This window comes from Centropristis striata, unplaced genomic scaffold (assembly GCF_030273125.1).
Source record: "Centropristis striata isolate RG_2023a ecotype Rhode Island unplaced genomic scaffold, C.striata_1.0 Scaffold_25, whole genome shotgun sequence".
Lineage (NCBI taxonomy): Eukaryota > Metazoa > Chordata > Actinopteri > Perciformes > Serranidae > Centropristis > Centropristis striata.
In genome coordinates, this window is record NW_026739041.1 from 682,894 (window position 1) to 704,254 (window position 21,361).

The 21,361-nt window shown below is 39.5% G+C and overlaps 1 protein-coding gene and 1 pseudogene across 1 annotated transcript; one reads left to right on the forward strand and one right to left on the reverse strand.

Annotated features, from left to right (window-relative positions):
- Positions 1-21,361, reverse strand: part of LOC131967728 (antigen WC1.1-like) — a 291,010-nt pseudogene that overhangs the window by 268,170 nt on the left and 1,479 nt on the right.
- Positions 7,366-20,962, forward strand: LOC131967737 (uncharacterized). The gene is made up of 19 exons (XM_059328677.1): positions 7,366-7,699; positions 8,640-8,751; positions 8,842-9,004; positions 9,211-9,403; positions 9,669-9,818; positions 10,222-10,296; positions 10,442-10,528; positions 11,224-11,298; positions 11,444-11,530; positions 12,226-12,300; positions 12,486-12,572; positions 13,268-13,342; positions 13,488-13,574; positions 14,079-14,184; positions 14,782-14,852; positions 14,936-17,009; positions 17,286-17,438; positions 17,531-17,584; positions 20,349-20,962. Exons 2-19 carry the CDS (start codon positions 8,646-8,648, stop codon positions 20,600-20,602), a joined length of 3,972 nt encoding a protein of 1,323 aa, XP_059184660.1. The 5' UTR covers positions 7,366-7,699; positions 8,640-8,645; the 3' UTR covers positions 20,603-20,962.

The following is a 21,361-nucleotide window of genomic DNA, read 5'->3' on the forward strand; positions in this document are numbered from 1 at the left end:
TTGTGTACGTGTGCTTGTTATATGTGTGCATGTTAGTGTGTGTTTATGTGTTTGTGTATGTGTGCTTGTTATATGTGTGCATGTCAGTGTGTGTTTATGTGTTTGTGTATGTGTGCTTGTTATATGTGTGCATGTTAGTGTGTGTTTATGTGTTTGTGTATGTGTGCATGTTAGTGCGTGTTCATGTGTTTGTGTATGTGTGCTTGTTATATGTGTGCATGTCAGTGTGTGTTTATGTGTTTGTGTATGTGTGCTTGTTATATGTGTGCATGTCAGTGTGTGTTTATGTGTTTGTGTATGTGTGCTTGTTATATGTGTGCATGTTAGTGTGTGTTTATGTGTTTGTGTATGTGTGCATGTTATATGTGTGCATGTTAGTGTGTGTTTATGTGTTTGTGTATGTGTGCATGTTAGTGTGTGTTCATGTGTTTGTGTATGCGTGCTTGTTATATGTGTGCATGTTAGTGTGTGTTTATGTGTTTGTGTATGTGTGCTTGTTATATGTGTGCATGTCAGTGTGTGTCTATGTGTTTGTGTATGTGTGCGTGCTTGTTATATGTGTGCATGTTAGTGTGTGTTTATGTGTTTGTGTATGTGTGCTTGTTATATGTGTGCATGTCAGTGTGTGTTTATGTGTTTGTGTATGTGTGCTTGTTATATGTGTGCATGTCAGTGTGTGTTTATGTGTTTGTGTATGTGTGCTTGTTATATGTGTGCATGTCAGTGTGTGTTTATGTGTTTGTGTATGTGTGCTTGTTATGTGTGTGCATATTAGTGTGTTTATGTGTTTGTGTATGTGTGCTTGTTATATGTGTGCATGTCAGTGTGTGTTTATGTGTGTGTGTATGTGTGCTTGTTATATGTGTGCATGTTAGTGTGTGTTTATGTGTTTGTGTATGTGTGCTTGTTATATGTGTGCATGTTAGTGTGTGTTTATGCTACGGCTGCAGCATGTAATTTTAGTTGGTAATTTTGCTATGATAATGGGTTTTCTAAATTGGAAGGTTTAATTGGTAATGTTTGATAAGCTGCCTAAGAAAGGGCTTAGAATTGCCCACCTGAACATATGCAGTATCAGGAATAAATTGACTGAAGTTGCTGATGTACTGTTGGTAAATACTTTACACATCAGTCAGAAACTCATTTAGACGGTACATTTGAGGATTCATCATTGATGATAAAAGGATATAATATTTTTTCTAAAGACAGGAATTCATATGGTGGAGGGGTTGCTTGTTATATTCAAAGTCATATACCTGCTCTAGTTAGGGATGACCTGATGACATCTGATACTGAAGTACTCTGGTTACAAATTCATCTGACACATCTTAAACCAATATTACTAGGATGCTGTTACAGGCCCCTAATGCTAATAGCTGCTATTGAGACAGGATTTGTGGTATGCTAGATCATGTGAGTAGTACTAATCATGAAGTGTACTTTTTGGGTGATATGAATGTAGACTGGAATTCCTCTTGTTGTCCAATGAAAATGAAACTTGTGGATACATGTGCTGCTTGTAGTTTCTAGGAGGTTGTAAAGAAACCCACCTGAATAAGTTTGAAGGGTGACGGCACCAGAGCTGCTACTTGTATTGATCACATATATGTAAATGTACCTGAGGTTTGTTCTGCCTCCATATCTGTCCCTATAGGTTGTAGTGACCATAACCTTGTAGCTATCGTAAGGAAAACAAAAGTTCCCAAGCCTGGTGTTAAGATATTAAAGAAAAGATCTTTCAATCATTTCAATCCAGACAAATATAAGGAAGATATCAAGAATGCTGAATGGTCAGAGGTGTTCTCAATGCAAGATCCAGAGGAAGCACTTTTAGCTTTCAATAGAATACTTATGGCAGTGGTGAACCATCATGCACCAGTCAGAAAGTTTACAGTTAGAAATGTTAACACCTCATGGTTGGACGAAGAACTAAAAGGATATATGAAGGAAAAGGACCAAGCAAAATTGTCAGCAAATTCATCAGGTCTTAAATCTGACTGGCAAGTTTATTGTAAACTAAGAAACTTTGTAACCAAAACTAACAAGAAGAAAAATAAAATTGTATTATGAAGATAGAATCAATGAAATCAAACATGATAGCAAACACTTATGGAAAATCTTGAACAATGTATTAAGAGGAAACTGAGGGAGGTTTTCTCACAAAGCCAGTAGACATAGCAAATCATTTAAACAGCTACTTCATGACAAAAATAGATAAATTGGAAAGTAGTGTCAGCTTACGGTCCAATAATATAGACTTATCTCTTCAGTTAATAGCCAAGATTATGGAAGGCAAAAAGTGTAGTTTTGAATTCAGTCACGTTAGAGTTACTAAAATTGAACTGATGCTGATGACATGCGAGGATAAATCTCCAGGAGTTGATGACTTTGATGGTAAACTCCTCAAACATATTACTGCACTAATTGCACCTACGGTGACACAAATTATTAATCACTGCTTCAAGGAAAACAAGTGTCACAATCATGGAAAATATCCAAAGAAGTGCCTATACCAAAAAATAATAGACTACCGTTGTCTGAGACCAACAGTTGACCCATTAGCCTAGTGACGATTCTAAGTAAAATAATGGAGGAAATTGTACATGAACAGATTCAGTCTTACGTTGCCCAAAATAATTTAATATTTATCAGCAGCAACAGTTGATGATTTAAATGTGAATTTAGCCAGTGAGATGACTCAGGTGGTGGACTGGATCAATAACAATAAACTGATCTTGTGTCTAAAACAAATTGTAAAATAATCGGTACAAATAAGAACCTGGTTCACCTCAAACTTCCTTAAACTAAACAGTAATAAAACAGAGGTTCTCCTCATTGGCACAAAATCAACTCTATCTAAAACCGACAGCTTTTCCCTCATCATTGACAACTCCTCTGTTTCACCATCCCCCCAGGTTAAGAGTCTGGGTGTCATCCTGGACAGTACACTATCCTTTCAATCCCACATCAACAACATTACCCGGTCTGCCTACTTCCATCTACGAAACATCAATCTCCTCCGCCCCTCCCTTACCCCCCACACTGCTGCCATCCTCGTCCACAGCCTCGCCACTTCCCGTCTGGATTACTGCAACTCTCTCCTCTTTGGCCTCCCTCAAAAATCACTCCATAAGCTCCAACTGGTCCAGAATTCAGCTGCCCGCATCATCACCAGAACCGCCTCTATCCACCACATCACCCCTGTCCTCCAACAGCTCCACTGGCTCCCGCTTCAGTTCCGCATTCAATACAAAGTCCTCCTGGTAACTTTCAAGGCTATCCACAACCTCGCCCCTCCATATCTGTCCGACCTCCTCCATGTTCCCACTCCCTCCCGTTCCCTCAGATCCTCTTCCTTAATTCACCTGTCTGTCCCCTCCGCCCGTCTCACCACCATGGGGAGCAGAGCATTCAGCCTCTGGAACTCACTACCACCCCAACTCAGGAACACTGACTCACTCCCCCATTTCAAATCACAACTCAAAACACATCCGTTTAAAACTGCTTATTCCATCTGATGACTTTTACCCTGCCCAATATTGTATTGCGTTGTTATTAATTCTGTGTATTTTATTGCTGTTTCTTTTCTATCCTTTGTACGGTGTCCTTGAGTGCCAAGAAAGGCGCCTCCAAATCAAATGTATTATTATTATTTACTAAATGATCTTTAAGTTCAAAACCAAAGCTTAATCTCACAATAAATAAAACGGTGATAAAGCAACTAGAAGTAGTAAAACTTCTAGGAGTGGTTGGTTTTTATTAAGAATGTCATAATAAGAAAATCACCTCTTATTATTTATAGAAATGTGTCTTTCAGTTCAGAGGCACATAAATATTCAACAAGGCATGTTGGAGGTTGTTTCACTTTATACCAAGATCCAAGACTATGATTCAACGTACAGTTATATATATATATATATATATATATATATATATGTATATACATATATATATATATATATATATATATATGTATATATGTATATATATATATAGGGCAATGCAACAGTGGAACTCACTCCCTTATCATATTACTCAATTAAATCTATATAGCTTTAAGAAACAACTTAGAAGTCATTATCTAAATATCAACTTTAATTGATGCAGCTGTCTTTTTCTGTTGTTTTCTGTTGTTTTGTATTTGTTTTGTGATGTCAATCATGTTTTATGTGAAATGTAATTACGTATTGTCTGTGTGTTCTTTTTGTTTCATGTTATGTATTCATATAATGTATGTCATGTCTGTTATCATTCTGTGTATTTCTACATTGTATTTGTCACATTGAAATATGATGATAGACCCCAGGAAGAATAGCTGCTGCTTTGCAAAAGCTAATGGGGATCTAAATAAAAACAAACAAACATTTTCATTCAATAGTTTACGTGTTCTTTTTAATTTTGATGTTAAATGCAGCTACATGAAATTAAAATCATTTTTTTGTGTGTAAAAACTAGCATGTGGTCTCATTTCTATGCATATGGAACATGATGGAGATTCAGTGTGTGTGCATGACTGCTTGAAATAAGGGGCGGGGTCGGAGCCACCAAGAGTTAGAAACAGCCTGCTAGCTGCTGCGTCTGAGTTGGACGAGCTGCTGGAGACGATGCACCTGTACTGAGAAAAGCTGCAGCATGTTGCCAATGACAGAATGAGATGGAGAGATCTGACTGCAGCCTTGTTATGTTTAAAGGAGATAAAGAGGAGTAAAGTTAGTAAGGTAGAGGAAAACGTTGAGCTGTAGCCATGAATCCAAATGTCTGCTGCTGACTGTTAGCTAGCTTTAACTTGAACCGTTATCGTTCTCATCAGTCGAGTGTCAACTAACTGTTAATGTTCACATTAATACTAGCGAGCTCAACGTTACCTCACTGACTTGGGTTGAATTCTGTTACAGCTGCATCTGTCGTGAGGTCAGAGGATGGTTCACGTCCTGGATGGGTGTGTGTGTGTGTGTGTGTGTGTGTGTATTCATGTGTTTAAGGAGGTTTAATAAGAAATGTGTGTGTGTGTGTGTGTGTGTGTGTATGTATGTGTATTCATGTGTTTAAGGAGCTTTAATAAGAACTGTGTGTGTGTGTGTGTATTCATGTGTTTAGGGAGCTTTAATAAGAACTCTGTGTGTGTGTGTGTGTGTGTGTGTGTGTATTCATGTGTTTAACATTACATGTCATTACATTACATGTCATTTAGCAGACGCTTTTGTCCAAAGCGACTTACAATAAGTGCATTCACCTGATGGTACTAGACATAGACCATAGGAATCGAGTAAGTACACAACTTTAAGAGCTAACTGTCATTGCTAAGGAGTGCTATATGTTAAAGAAGAAAAGAAGAGAAAAGAAGAAGAATTTTTTTTTTTTTTTTTTTTTTAAACATATATATCTGTTAGGTGACCATGACTTAACCGAGGTATTGTTGGAAGAGATAGGTCTTCAGCCTGCGGCGGAAGATGTACAGGCTGTCTGAGGTCCTGATGTCGGTGGGGAGCTCGTTCCACCATTTGGGAGCCAAGACAGAGAAAAGTCTGGAAGTGGTTTTGAGGCGAGTTGACCCACGCAAGGTGGGAGTCGCCAGCTGTTTGGCTGATGCAGAGCGGAGAGGACGGGCAGGGGTGTAGAGTTTGACAAGGTCCTGGATGTAAGTAGGACCTGAACCGTTAGCAGCAGAGTACGCCAGAGCTAGAGTCTTGAAGCGTATCCGCGCAGCCACTGGTAGCCAGTGGAGGGAGCGGAGGAGGGGTGTTGTGTGTGAAAATTTGGGAAGATTGAAGACCAATCGAGCAGCTGCATTCTGGATGAGTTGTAGAGGTCGGATGGCTTTGGCAGGCAGACCTGCCATGAGGGAGTTGCAGTAGTCCAGGCGTGAGATGACCAGTGCCTGGACCAGGACCTGGGCTGCCTTCTGGGTGAGAAACGGGCGGATTCTCCTGATGTTATGCAGCAAGAATCTGCAAGATCTGGTAGTGGCGGTGATGTTTGTTGAGAGGGACAGTTGGTTGTCAAGAGTTACGCCAAGGTTTTTGGCGGTTTCTGTGGAGACAACCACTGTGTTCTAGACAGTGATGTGGAGGTCAGAGGTCAGAGCCCTTCCCTGGGAGGTAAAGTAGCTCAGTCTTTCCCAGGTTGAGTTTGAGATGGTGCGAGGACATCCACTGGGAGATGTCGGCCAGACATGCAGAGATACGTGCTGCTGCACGTGTTTCAGACTGGGGAAATGAGAAGATTAGCTGGGTGTCGTCGGCATAGCTATGATAGGAGAAGCCATGCGAGTGGATGAGGGAGCCAAGGGAGTTGGTGTAAATCGAGAAGAGGAGCGGACCAAGGACCGAGCCTTGAGGGACCCCGGTGGTGAGTAGACAGGGTTCTGAAACAGAACCCCTCCAAGTTACGCGGAAGGTGCGGTCCTTGAGATAGGATTTGAGCAGAGAGAGGGCAGAGCCAGATACTCCCAGGTGGTGAAGGGTGGAGATGAGGATCTGGTGATCCACAGTGTCAAAAGCTGCAGAAAGGTCCAGTAGAACCACAACAGATGAGAGAGAGGCCGCCTTCGCCTTGTGAAGCTGTTCAGTCACAGCGAGAAGGGCAGTCTCTGTTGAGTGGCCCTTCTTGAAACCAGACTGGTGAGGGTCAAGGAGGTTGTTCCCATGCAGATAGGAGGACAGCTGATTGAAGATAGCCCGTTCCAGAGTTTTGGAGAGGAACGGCAGGAGAGAGACGGGTCTGTAATTGTCCACTAAGGATGGGTCGAGGGTGGATCTCTTTAGGAGAGGATTCACCCTTGCTTCCTTCAGAGAGTTAGGAAAGCAGCCAGTAGTCAAGGAAGTGTTGACAAGATGGGAGAGGAACGGGAGGAGATCAGGAGCAATAGACTGAAACAGGTGGGAGGGAATAGGATCCAGCTGACAAGTGGTAGGACGGGCAGAGGTTACAAGGCTGAGCATTTGAGGAGGAGACAGTGGAGTGAATGCTGAGAGGGAGGGAGACACTGATGGGGAGGGAGGAGAGGCAGGTTGTGAGACTGGATGGGTAAATGACGAGCGTATGTCCTCAATCTTCTTCAGGAAATGGTTGACAAAGTGGGTTGGTAGGAGGGAGGAGGTAGGAGGGGGGGTTGGAGGGACCAGGAGGTTTGTAAAGATGGAGTAGAGCTTCTTGGGTTTGGAGAATGAGGATTTAAGGAGCTTTAATAAGAACTGTGTGTGTGTGTGTGTGTGTGTGTGTGTGTGTGTGTTTGTGTGTGTGTGTGTATTCATATGTTTAGGGAGCTTTAATAAGAACTCTGTGTGTGTGTGTGTGTGTGTGTTTATATGGTATAGACGGACAATACACCTGACCACGTGCCGACATTACGCGAACAGTAGGGTATTATACGGACCATGCCAAAGTCCGTATAAATCAAACAGTGTATTCTCACTCAGTAGCATCTAAATAACATATCCTCTCTTTTATTTTGATAGTCCGTCTTAACCGTTTGACCTGACTTTGAGTGTATCCCAGTGTATAGTCCAGCACGCCATGCGGACAGGGAGGTATTGCAGTTTTTTACACATTTCTGATACACACGGTGAATTTTGGCGGGCTGCGTTGTGATTGGCTGCTTTACGCCCATGCTACGTGACGTCATTCCAAGCTCCGTCAACGCGACACGCCCCCTTTTAAAGAGCTGCAGGATGCCGTGATCGGAGGATTAAAAGCACAGGTAAGCAAAGATATTGATAAATACAGTCGCTTTTTTGCTTGAGTAAGTGTTTTGATGAGAGCAATAGCCTCTGTACACAGTAATATGTGTGTTTTTGGTGTGGATGATTTTGCATTTTGTGTTGTAAGAAGCTAATTCGGCTAACGTAGCTAGCACATGTGCACCTGTAGCATCTGTACACAGACATGTGCTCTTTTTATTTAACGTTAGCATTTAGCATTGTAATAGGGTAATTCAGCTAATATAGCTATCATGTGTGCACAGCAGCTGTTAGTTTTGTAGCCTAAGTGATGTTGTGTTATAGAGAAAACAGTGACACAAGCAGTTAAAGGGATTAAAAAGGAATGATAATGTCAATCTGTAAATTTAATTACCTGAGTACTGGGGCAGGTATGAGTTATGAACACAGTCTCATGCTTGTTATATTGGTTAGTTGATTATTTTTTAAGTCTTTTTTTTTTTTGGTTTAAAGAGGGATCTTTGCCTAGTTAGTTGCCTTTTGTTCATTAAATAATGATGGAACAGTTTAAAACCCTCTGATAACACACATTGTAATGATAAAATCTCAAGCCCTTATTCATGTTAATGTCATAATTTAAATGTGAAGTCATAGAGACCACAAAATGCAATTTCAAGGGGCCATCACACAATGCACAACCAAATAAAGACTGTAAGGCAGGTATGTCCAAAATATTCCACAAAGCGCCATGTGGCTGCAGGTTTTTGTTCCAACCGATCAAAAGCACACAGAGTGACCAATCAAAAAGTCAGGTGTGCTGCTGCTTGGTTGGAACAAAAACTGCAGCCACATGGCCCTTTGTGGAATAGTTTGGATATGTCAGCTGTAAGGGGATAACCGGAGTTGGTTTAGTCAGACGTTCCCATATTGTAGAAAATGTTGTATACTGTCAGACAACATTATGCTTGCCCTCCATGCCAGGAAAACATGCAAAGGCGAAGACGCATTAATCCCACGGACGATGCAAAATTTTATGCGAGTGCTGGAAGGGACAAAGTGGGACTTGACATCAGATACATCAGTGCCTTTAAAGGTAGGTGGAATCCTCTAATTGGTTAATCATGGTTTAAGTTTAAATATTTCACCTTACTTTTTGTCTATTTGTTATGTGTGTTTTAACTAGGTCGTGGTATCTTCACCTCCACTCCATTTGAAAAAGGAGATTTTCTGTTGGAATATAGAGGGGAACTAATAAGTAGGCAAGAATGTGAGAGCAGACAGAGACTTTACCATGACAGCCTGAAGGTGTTCATGTTTGAGTTCCGTTTTAATGGAAAACTGTGGTGGTAAGTGTTATGTCATCGCTTTTTCTAATCAGAATTAAACTACACTTTTTTTTGGTTTCACTGAATGTATACAATGGTCATAAGCCAAAAACTAGTTTCCTGAATATATTCTTGATTGTTGATATATATTGTTGTTCTAAGTCAGGCAAATTTATATTGCCAAATTACAAACGATTTGGACTCATTTGTTTCCGTTGCTTTTGTAGTGTTGACGCAGCAAAAGAGGATGGGTCACTTGGAAGGCTTGTAAATGATGACCATTTAAATCCCAATGCCAAGATGAAGTACTTGACAGTGGAAGGGAAGCCCCATCTGTGTTTGTTTGCAACACGTGACATAAGTCCAGGAGAGGAGATCACCTATAATTATGGTGAATCAGACTGGCCATGGAGATGCAAGGTGGTCAAAATTATACTTTGTGAAACTCATAGTTCTCATAAAGGACATCCTCTTACCATACAATAATTACCATACATAAACATATTATATCTTGCTTTGTCCGTAACATAATTTATAGTGCATTAAATACAGTAATTCAAATTCATGGTTGATGTAGTGAAATACATCTACACTGCCACATACACACATGAAAGACAATGATTGTATTAGAACATTTATATTTCCTTGATTTCATCAGTCTGATATCTGTCATTAAAATCTCCAGACACTTAAAGAAACATCTATGGAGGGGCATCAGGATGAGGTGTCCATATCGGAGCCCACTACAGGTACTCAAAAGGCATCAACTAGTCGGAGGCGAAAAAAGGCATCTATGGCTGCATCAACTGGTCAACTGGTTAAAAGCTTTGATCAGGTAAGTTAGATTTTTATGCAGTACAAATACTGCAACACTACCAAATGCAGGTAGCAGAAATGAAATGTGCATGGTGGGTTCCATAATGGCTACTAGTGGATGGGGACTGTTGGTTCAGCTCTTTGATATCACGTTGCCACAATTTCGTCATCCACAGCTGAAGATTTTTAAGAGGTGTGTCTTTGTTAACAATACTGTAGATTAACAATTGATTGAGACATCACATGGACTAGTCTACAGACTGTAGTCATTTGGCCTTCCAAGTTACTAAAACAGTTCAAGTAGATGTTTCTTCCCACAAAACACTAATGAGACACAGTCTTGGTGCCTCTTTTACATGAATTTATACATCTAAAAACCTGTCTTAAAGGTATTTTAATGCCATATTTTCTTCTTTTTGTAGAATCCTGATGAGGAAATACCTCAGGAAAATTCTGAGACTACAATTTTGACACCCCTAACTGAAGATTTTGAAGAGGTATATCTTCATTAGCTTTCTTCACAATATTTTTATGAAATATGGGATTGTCCTATTTATTCAGACCTAACATATCTTCTTGAGTGGTACATTCTCAGGGCCTGTGTTTTTAATGCCTCTTTTCTATATGTTTTATCTGCTATAGCCATTGGCTGAGAGCAGTCGGATCCAGATAGGTGAAGACCAGATTCAGACAAGTCCAGGTCCTGGTCCACTCAGCGGGCATGGAAAGGTAAATACAATTTAATGCATTTCTTATTGATGATACTTGTGGCAGACTTCAGCAACATGCTTGATCAGTCGGGTGTGTATGTGTGTGTGCAGTCACCTGACTTTGATATGATTTATATGGACAATGGTATGTAAGGGCCATGATATGAAAGTGTAGGTCAGTATAATGTCTGATTCTGTGTGTGTGTGTATAAAGCAGTGATCCGCTCTAATATGACTTAGGAGGTCCATACAGTTAACAAGGTCCTTCCTTCCGTGTCATCATTTTGTTTTTTAAAAATACTTGAACAACCTGCACCTGATCTGTTTTTTGCTTTCATGAGAATGTTAAGTTGGTTATGTCTGATCGAAGGGAACTGGGTTGTGAGTCATAAATGGGAAGTAGAACAAGATCTTACTCAAAACTCATTGATACAAATTTAGGAACTATAAAGGCACGGAGTCACTCGTAAAGCCAAAGTTCTAGCATGGAGGAAGGAATCATATACTAATTTGGAAGATTATTGTTTTTATAGTCATGGACTAGTCTACAGACTGTAGTCATTTGGCCTTCCAAGTTACTAAAACAGTTCAAGTAGATGTTTCTTCCCACAAAACACTAATGAGACACAGTCTTGATGCCTCTTTTACGTGAATTTTTACATCTAAAAACCTGTCTTAAAGGTATTTTAATGCCATATTTTCTTCTTTTTGTAGAATCCTGATGAGGAAATACCTCAGGAAAATTCTGAGACTACAATTTTGACACCCCTAACTGAAGATTTTGAAGAGGTATATCTTCATTAGCTTTCTTCACAATATTTTTATGAAATAAAAAATTGTCCTATTTATTCAGACCTAACATATCTTCTTGAGTGGTACATTCTCAGGGCCTGTGTTTTTAATGCCTCTTTTCCATATGCTTTATCTGCTATAGCTAATGGCTGAGAGCAGTCGGATCCAGATAGGTGAAGACCAGATTCAGACAAGTCCAGGTCCTGGTCCACTCAGCGGGCATGGAAAGGTAAATACAATTTAATGCATTTCTAATTGATGATACTTGTGGCAGACTTCAGCAACATGCTTGATCAGTCGGGTGTGTATGTGTGTGTGCAGTCACCTGACTTTGATATGATTTATATGGACAATGGTATGTAAGGGCCATGATATGAAAGTGTAGGTGAGTATAATGTCTGATTCTGTGTGTGTGTGTATAAAGCAGTGATCCGCTCTAATATGACTTAGGAGGTCCATACAGTTAACAAGGTCCTTCCTTCCGTGTCATCATTTTGTTTTTTAAAAATACTTGAACAACCTGCATCTGATCTGTTTGTTGCTTTAATGAGAATGTTAAGTTGGTTATGTCTGATCGAAGGGAACTGGGTTGTGAGTCATAAATGGGAAGTAGAACAAGATCTTACTCAAAACTCATTGATACAAATTTAGGAACTATAAAGGCACGGAGTCACTCGTAAAGCCAAAGTTCTAGCATGGAGGAAGGAATCATATACTAATTTGGAAGATTATTGTTTTTATAGTCATGGACTAGTCTACAGACTGTAGTCATTTGGCCTTCCAAGTTACTAAAACAGTTCAAGTAGATGTTTCTTCCCACAAAACACTAATGAGACACAGTCTTGATGCCTCTTTTACATTATTTTATACATCTAAAAACCTGTCTTAAAGGTATTTTAATGCCATATTTTCTTCTTTTTGTAGAATCCTAATGAGGAAATACCTCAGGAAAATTCTGAGACTACAATTTTGGCATCCTCATCTGAAGATTTTGAAGAGGTATATCTTCATTAAGAATAAATTGTCATTGATATCTTTCATTCTGTCTTAGAATATTATCCAGTGACGATCAAACCAAAGCTTCCCTCTCATTCTTTATTCAGACCTAACATATCTTCTTGAGTGGTACATTCTCAGGGCCTGTGTTTTTAATGCCTCTTTTCTATATGTTTTATCTGCTATAGCTAATGGCTGAGAGCAGTCGGATCCAGATAGGTGAAGACCAGATTCAGACAAGTCCAGGTCCTGGTCCACTCAGCGGGCATGGAAAGGTAAATACAATTTAATGCATTTCTTATTGATGATACTTGTGGCAGACTTCAGCAACATGCTTGATCAGTCGGGTGTGTATGTGTGTGTGCAGTCACCTGACTTTGATATGATTTATATGGACAATGGTATGTAAGGGCCATGATATGAAAGTGTAGGTGAGTATAATGTCTGATTCTGTGTGTGTGTGTATAAAGCAGTGATCCGCTCTAATATGACTTAGGAGGTCCATACAGTTAACAAGGTCCTTCCTTCCGTGTCATCATTTTGTTTTTTAAAAATACTTGAACAACCTGCACCTGATCTGTTTGTTGCTTTAATGAGAATGTTAAGTTGGTTATGTCTGATCGAAGGGAACTGGGTTGTGAGTCATAAATGGGAAGTAGAACAAGATCTTACTCAAAACTCATTGATACAAATTTAGGAACTATAAAGGCACGGAGTCACTCGTAAAGCCAAAGTTCTAGCATGGAGGAAGGAATCATATACTAATTTGGAAGATTATTGTTTTTATAGTCATGGACTAGTCTACAGACTGTAGTCATTTGGCCTTCCAAGTTACTAAAACAGTTCAAGTAGATGTTTCTTCCCACAAAACACTAATGAGACACAGTCTTGATGCCTCTTTTACGTGAATTTATACATCTAAAAACCTGTCTTAAAGGTATTTTAATGCCATATTTTCTTCTTTTTGTAGAATCCTGATGAGGAAATACCTCAGGAAAATTCTGAGACTACAATTTTGACACCCCTAACTGAAGATTTTGAAGAGGTATATCTTCATTAGCTTTCTTCACAATATTTTTATGAAATATGGGATTGTCCTATTTATTCAGACCTAACATATCTTCTTGAGTGGTACATTCTCAGGGCCTGTGTTTTTAATGCCTCTTTTCTATATGTTTTATCTGCTATAGCCATTGGCTGAGAGCAGTCGGATCCAGATAGGTGAAGACCAGATTCAGACAAGTCCAGGTCCTGGTCCACTCAGCGGGCATGGAAAGGTAAATACAATTTAATGCATTTCTTATTGATGATACTTGTGGCAGACTTCAGCAACATGCTTGATCAGTCGGGTGTGTATGTGTGTGTGCAGTCACCTGACTGTGATATGATTTATATGGACAATGGTATGTAAGGGCCATGATATGAAAGTGTAGGTCAGTATAATGTCTGATTCTGTGTGTGTGTGTATAAAGCAGTGATCCGCTCTAATATGACTTAGGAGGTCCATACAGTTAACAAGGTCCTTCCTTCCGTGTCATCATTTTGTTTTTTAAAAATACTTGAACAACCTGCACCTGATCTGTTTTTTGCTTTCATGAGAATGTTAAGTTGGTTATGTCTGATCAAAGTATTACATTGGAAGTAGAACAAGATCTATTCCTATCGGAGCAATACTTCCTTTTTGTGATCTTAACAAATAAGTCAAATTTACATACAACACTGTTGTAATTTTGAGCATTTTCAGCATTGAAATGTGAATGTAAAATATTTTCTGCCAACAGTGTCAAAATCACCGCCTTGTGTGCGCAACAGTATCCTCCTTGGACAAATGCCTTCAGTGTGTGGGACCTGTAGCCTCCTTAAAGTGGCTTGGCTATAAGTGCAAAGGTGAGTCCTTTGTGTGGCTAATGACAGTAGGTGAATTCAGACTCAGTATGCAGTACATTAGGTATATCTGAAACTAATGCAGTGTAGTACAACAGTCCTGCAATTAATTATAGTAATAATATTTTTGCTGATACTCTTTTAGGATGTTTTGATTGAACTTTCTGAACATTTTGGAAGCTGATGTTTGTGGTGCTGCTTAGCTGTATTTTGTCATGTAAGAGATGTTTCTAATTTCTTTGTCTTCTCTCTTTCCATCATTAATGGTAGGCTAAATACTAGAAACACTTATCTGTATCACACAGACAACAACAACAGAGTTAAACTGAAGCTTCAAATGATCAGAAAGTTGAATTAACGCTTCTTCTTTTTGTTTTATTCAGATGTACCTAATCATGTACCTGATATATGTAGTGTATTCTAATGTATAATTAACCACTCATCCTTGGTACGCAGTTCATTTCGCTTCACTGGCACTGACAAAATCTGTGAGGGTGTCATGCTTGTCATGCAGTTTGTGTGTATTCCAAATCATTACTTTTAGAAAGGAAAAATGTAAACAGACAAAGTTTAAATTAATAATTTAAAAATGTGTTACAGTTTGTTCAGGTGTCTGGCATAAAACCTGTTTCAGACGAATTATAAATGAAAACCTCCCCCACCAATCACAGGTAAGTATCGACTGAGGTTGTCTTAAATTTTTTAAGTAAATGTAAAATGTCCATACCTAAAATGTGTTGTCTCACCATTTCAGGAGCAACAGCTTTCAAAATGTTCAGAGGATGAACTGCTGTCAGATGAGGATAGCATACCACATTCCAATGTGGATCCAATATCTGATGATGATCAGGATCATTCTGATGTGGATTACGTACCAGACTCAGAGTTTCAAGATGATGATGATGATGAAGATTCAGACACAAGTATACCTTTCATGCCTATTCGGTCTAACGGTGGACAGATTCAGGTAAAACCAGTAATACCTGATGCTGGGACATCTTATGGGTCAGACACAGGCATCCCAGTTGTGCCCAGTACATCAAAAGGTCAAATGCCCCTTAAAGAAACATCAGGCTCTGCAAATTCTATGAAAACCTTGCCAAAGAAGAAGAAGAAAAAGCTAGATGATCAAGCAGAGCCTCACAACCAAGAATCAACACATTTGACTATGAGTACTAAAAATTACTGTTACATTTGTGGTCAACCACAAAGCAAAATTTCTCGCCACTTGAAGACACACACTACACATGCAGAAGTTGTACATGTTTTTTCCCTGCCTTACCACTCAAAGGAGCGTAAAATAATGTTAGAAAAAATGAGGAATAAGGGAAACTTTAGACATAATACTGCTGTTTTACAAGGTGGAACAGGCCCGCTGAAAGTAAAGAGAAAACCAAAGGCTAAAGCAGTGGCAGGAAAGTTTGTTCACTGTATGTACTGTCAAGGGATGTACCTCCGGAAAGAGCTTTGGAGACATGCCCGCAGATGCCCCTGCAAGCCAGAAGATGGAGATTTGGAAAAAGAACCTGGGAGGACCAAAGTACTGGGTTTGGCTGTCGCTCAAGAGTCTGCATCTTGTCACCAGATCTCAGCTGGAGTTTGGAAGCTCCTTAGTGCCATGAAACAGGATGAGGTTGCCTCAGCTGTGAGAAATGACCTCTCTATTATTCAGTTTGCCCAGTCACTCTACAACAGACATGGACAAGACCCTACAAAGTATGAATACATGCGACAGAAGCTTCGTGAAGTGGGGCGTTTGTTGTTATGTCTGCGCACAGACTTCTCAGTACATAACCTGGAGGAGGCTGTTAAACCTGCTAACTTCCAGAGGGTTGTGCAAGCTGTAAAGAAAGTTTCTGGTTTTGATGAAGAAAAACACTCATATGGAACACCAAGCCTTGCATTGAAATTGGGGCACACATTGCACAAAGTTTGTGACATTATCCACTGTAGGGCCCTCATGGCAGAACATGAAGAACTGATCAAGTCCACTGACACATTCAAGAAGTTGTACTCCTCCAAGTGGTCTGAGATGGTGTCTCACAGTGCCTTGAACACACTGAGTGATGCAAAGTACAACAAGCCATCAACTTTACCCTTCACTGAGGATGTTCGCATTCTTCACCAGTACCTTGAGAAATCTGCAGAAAGTGCCTTTTGCAACTTAAAGGAGAAGGCCACGACTCAGAACTATGCACAACTTGCAAAAGTTACACTTGCACAAATCATTGTGTTCAATCGAAGACGAGCTGGGGAGGTTTCAAAAATGCGCCTCAAAAGTTTCCATGAAAGAGACAACACAAAGCTCCATGAAGATGTTGCCATGGGTTTGTCAAAGACTGAACAGAAGCTTTGCAACTATTTCAGCCGAATCGAAATCATGGGGAAAAGGGGCAGAAAGGTTGCAGTTCTGCTAACACCAAGGATGGTGGATGCTCTCTCACTACTGACCAGTCAAAGGACTGAGTGTGGTGTTTGTGCCACAAATATCTTCCTGTTTGCAAGACCTAAATCAATGACCCATTACAGAGGGCAGGACTGTTTGCGTGTTCATGCAAGCCAGTGTGGAGCAAAGCACCCTGAGCATCTCAGGTCGACACAACTAAGGAAACATGTTGCAACACTCTCTCAGGTCCTTAATTTGAAAAACAATGAACTTGATCAGGTCGCAGATTTCCTGGGACACGACATCCGTGTTCACCGCGACTTCTACAGATTACCAGTTCCCACAACACAGCTGGCCAAGATTTCTAAACTGCTTTTATCAATGGAGAAAGGACATCTTTCCAGCATGCAGGGAAAATCCCTGGATGAGATTGAAATAGAAGGTTTGTACAGAAATTAGCACTGATATTAGTGGGGGGGTTCTGAATGCTAAGTTAGTCTTGTCAACACATGATAATGACCAATCAATCAGGTTAGCAATGGCCATTAAGTTGGCATCTCATCATGTTACACCATGGTGCCATTTGTAGAATTGTGGCATTGAATGATACTACTATACATCTTTAAAATATTTCCATGTCCAAGTCCAGTTTTGCTTTGTTTGTTGTTTTAATTAGTTTTGTGCTATTCATAAGACTTTTACTAACACCGTCTCCTAGGTGAAATCGCATTAAGTGACACTGAGGCCAAAGACAGTGACAGTGAATCTGATGGCAGTGGCACAGAATTCACAGAGTGTGACACTAGTGAGGCTGTGGATGCTGCAACCGACTCTACAGCTACGGAGCAGGTCCATGATGCTGCAGATTTAGGTAAGTTACTTCTTCAGTTACTTTTACAGTTGTTTTTGATCAAATGTGTTTTTTTCCATAAGAAAACTTTTGACAAATAATGTGTATTGCAGAAGCAGTGTCATCAGTGACGTCCACAGTGAATGAGACTGCCCCTCTCTCTGAAAGTAAGTTTGATTGTAACACATCTTTACACAACATATAAAAAGACATTTAAGATATAAAATCCAAAAAAAGACAATACAAAAAGACACAAAGTATAAAAAGAATATCACAATGAAAAATAAAAACTATGGACAAAGGACTTAAAAACTATGTTGCATTTACGTATGATGTGTATATACAGTTAGTTTTTTTTTACAATTGCTAAGATTTCTTGAAACCTCCCACCCTTCTCTCAAAACTGTTAACACAAAACCCGATTTACATACTGCATTCACAAAACGTCTACCATAAGCCTTCTTGCGGAGTCAAACAATGTCACAAACATTACTGAGCATTCATTAAACTCGCATCAGAAAATGGAAAACAGTGTTCAAGACATGCAGCTCCAGAAAAAAATGTTATTGTATATAATAAAGTAGATGCATTTTGTGTTTTCAAAAAAAATATTCACAACTCAGTAACACAGTTTTGATATTGTATATGATTCAGTGCAAAAGGCAAAAGAACAAACACAAAATCTAACTGAAAAGCACATTACATTATGCTGAAAATGTAACTGCAAAATCATAGTCAACAAGTGATTCATTCAGCTTCACTATCATGTCTTTGTGCTGGGTCAGGCCAGAGGACTTCATCTACATTACAAAAACCCTCTGGTGTGCCAGATCCAGTCTTGGTGAGACTCTACACCTGTGTCACCACAGGACAATCCCATGACCTGTAGGAGATTCTCCCTTCTATAGGGTTTTAGTCATATACCTTCCACCACCATGCGGAGAAAAACTCTTCTATTAGGAAGAGTTCTGTCAGGAAAGGGGAGTGTGGTGGAAGGCAAACATTTATGATTTGCTGGTTGATGTTGAACCACTCTGGTGTTACCCTTCAACTCACCCATGCCACCTGTGCACTCGGAACTGGCTTACACTGTATTGGTTGCATCACAGCATTACGGTGTGAAGAGTCTTCAGCACAGATATTATAGCTTATACACAACCACTAAAAACTCACACTTGTTGCTCATTGATGTGATGACCAATATAAGCCAGTTCAGAGTGCATAAGAGGCATGGTGTGTTGAAGGGTGATACCAGAGTGGTTCAACATCAACCAGCAATTCATAAATGTTGGCCTTCCACCATACTCCCTTTTCCTTAATCCAACAGAATGGAGTTTTTCTTTTGGTGGAAGGTATATGACCAAAAACCCTATAGATGGGAAAATCTTCTTATCAAGGCTAGATTAGGCCCACCAGGGTGATCTTCCCTGCTGTCTGTGATGCAGAGGAAGCCCTCTGGCCTGACCCAGCACTAAGACGTGATGCTGAGGCTGAATGAATCACTTGTTGACTTTGATTTTGCAGTCACATATACAGTGTAATGTAATGTGCATGATTTTGTCTTTGTTCTTCGTCCTTTTGCAAGTGCTGAATCCACAGACAGTCAATACTGTAATTCTTGCAGTACTTGCAGTACGCAATATCTACAATTAAATATCTAAACCATGGTATGGAGTTATGAATACTGGAGTTATTGGAAAACACAAAATGCATTTACTGTATTATAACAGTAGCCTTTTTTTCTGGAGCTACATGTCCTGAACACTGTTTTCCATTTTCTGAAGTGTTGAATGCTCAGTAGTGTTGCAATTCTGACTGGTGTGTGTGTGTGTGTGTGTGTGTGTGATCTGAAAACATTGTTTGATTTTGAGCACAGATGAAACTGTTTTGAGGCGTTTGATTGATTTTCCAAAAGAAGGATCACAGGTTTTGTGAATGTAGTTTGAAAATTAGATTTTGTGTTTACTGTTTTGAGAAAAGGGTGGAAAGTTTCAAGAAATGTCATAGCATTTGTGAAAAACTGTTACTTCTGCCACCTGTGGCTAATCATCATGCATCACAAGTGCATCACAAAGCAATTTGTGTTTTGGTGAGTGAAAATGTGTCTTGAGTTTTGCAAAAAGGGTAAATGAGATCTGCAAATTGTAAGTTTAACAGGTGAAAATTGTTAATGGTTTAGCCAAAAGAGTGATCAATTCACTAAATGGGTTCAGACCACTGAGCATTTAGTTCGCAGAATAGCAATTCAGAAAATTGTAATACCACATAACCTGTATATCCTTTATTGCATGTCAAGACTGTTTCCTGTCTCTCTGCACCTTCGTTGAAAATTAATGTTAGATTTAATCTGATAATAGGCATCAGCAAACAGCACCACTTCTCTACAAAATGATCCTAAACATGAAATGTCAAATAATTGAAACTATGGTGCAAAACATTTTGGCACTTCAGACGTCTAGATTCTTATTCCTCACTCACTACCATCAGAGAGGTGTCTGATGATTCCCAAATTTACTCTGTTGCAAGACAGCAACCTCAAACAAACAGCCAGAGTTATAAAGCATCATTCAGTCAGTCTGGGATTATACAGACAGAAGAGACTGAGATGGCCTAAATCTACAGCCTAAATCTGGGGTAATTTCTCAAAGGTACAACCTACCTGTGTGCAGCCGTACCAATCTGTGTTTACTGTTCCTTGTATTTACTATTGATGCATTACTTTTAAAGCTATACTTACCTTTCTGACATGTGGCACAGCACTTTGTAAAAATGTGAACATGAACTGAAAATTAAGTATTCAAGAACGCTCATCACAGAAACAAGTAAACAGGAATCTGTTTATTAGTTGAACTTTGCTTTTGATTGATCCAACCAGCCAAGACATTGTTTTGTATGCGTAATATTTTTTCTTTTACTTTGTATATCTTCTAGGACAAGATGCTGGTCAAGACCATGAGTCCAGAAGAGTGCCAAAGAAAGTGTGGTCTAAGCCTGAGGTTGCTGCAGTTATGCGGCATTTCAGAGGTCACATTTGTAAAGGAAAACTGGCCACCAAAAATGAATGTAGTCATTGCAAGCTGGTAGAAGGCCTTGCATTAGCACAAAGAACAGTGCAAAATATAAGGGACTTTGTCAGAAACAGAGGAATAGCTGCAAAGAGACAGTCACAGAAAGAGAAGCTATAAATCCACAGGGTTCACAGTTGTTCAGTATGTTATGGTTATGTTGATACCCTAATATATTCAATAATGCCACCTGTTAAACATGGGTCGTTATAAATAAGAGAATATTTTAGCATAAAGCTTTTTTTTTTGGAGTTGTGGCTCTTGTGTGGCAGGCTGCTAGTTGCCTGTGGGTTTGGTTTTTGTTGACAAAGTGACTGACTATGTGTGAGGTATGTTTTTGTTAAGTGCTCTGACACTTTTTTATTTTCACACAGTGATGTTTATTTCACTATTTGATATGTTGATACGATATACATATATATATGGGCAGTATTCTTACTTAAGAGCAGTTTATTGATAATAAAATGACTGTCCTGTTAATGTTGTGTGCTGTCTGGTTTGTGTATTTATGTTAATGAGGGGTCATTTAAATTGTGACATCATTGCCCTTTAAAGACCTTATAATGTTTGTTATGACCTTGTAAGACACATATTCGTGTTGTCTGCATAAACCACAATACTATCAGGGTGGTGTGTATGGAGTTGTGTAGGGTGTATCTGAACTCTGAAGTGAGCTGAATTTTTTTCAGATTTTTTGAAGTGCTTTAGTTTAACTCCCAAACCTCTAGGACCTCGGGAAAGGGTAGTCCCGCTAAACCACCACCGGACAGGTTTTGAGAAAATGTTCTTCTAAACCATATAAACCAGTATGTGTGTGTGTGTGTGTGTGTGTATTCATGTGTTTAGGGAGCTTTAATAAGAACTCTGTGTGTGTGTGTG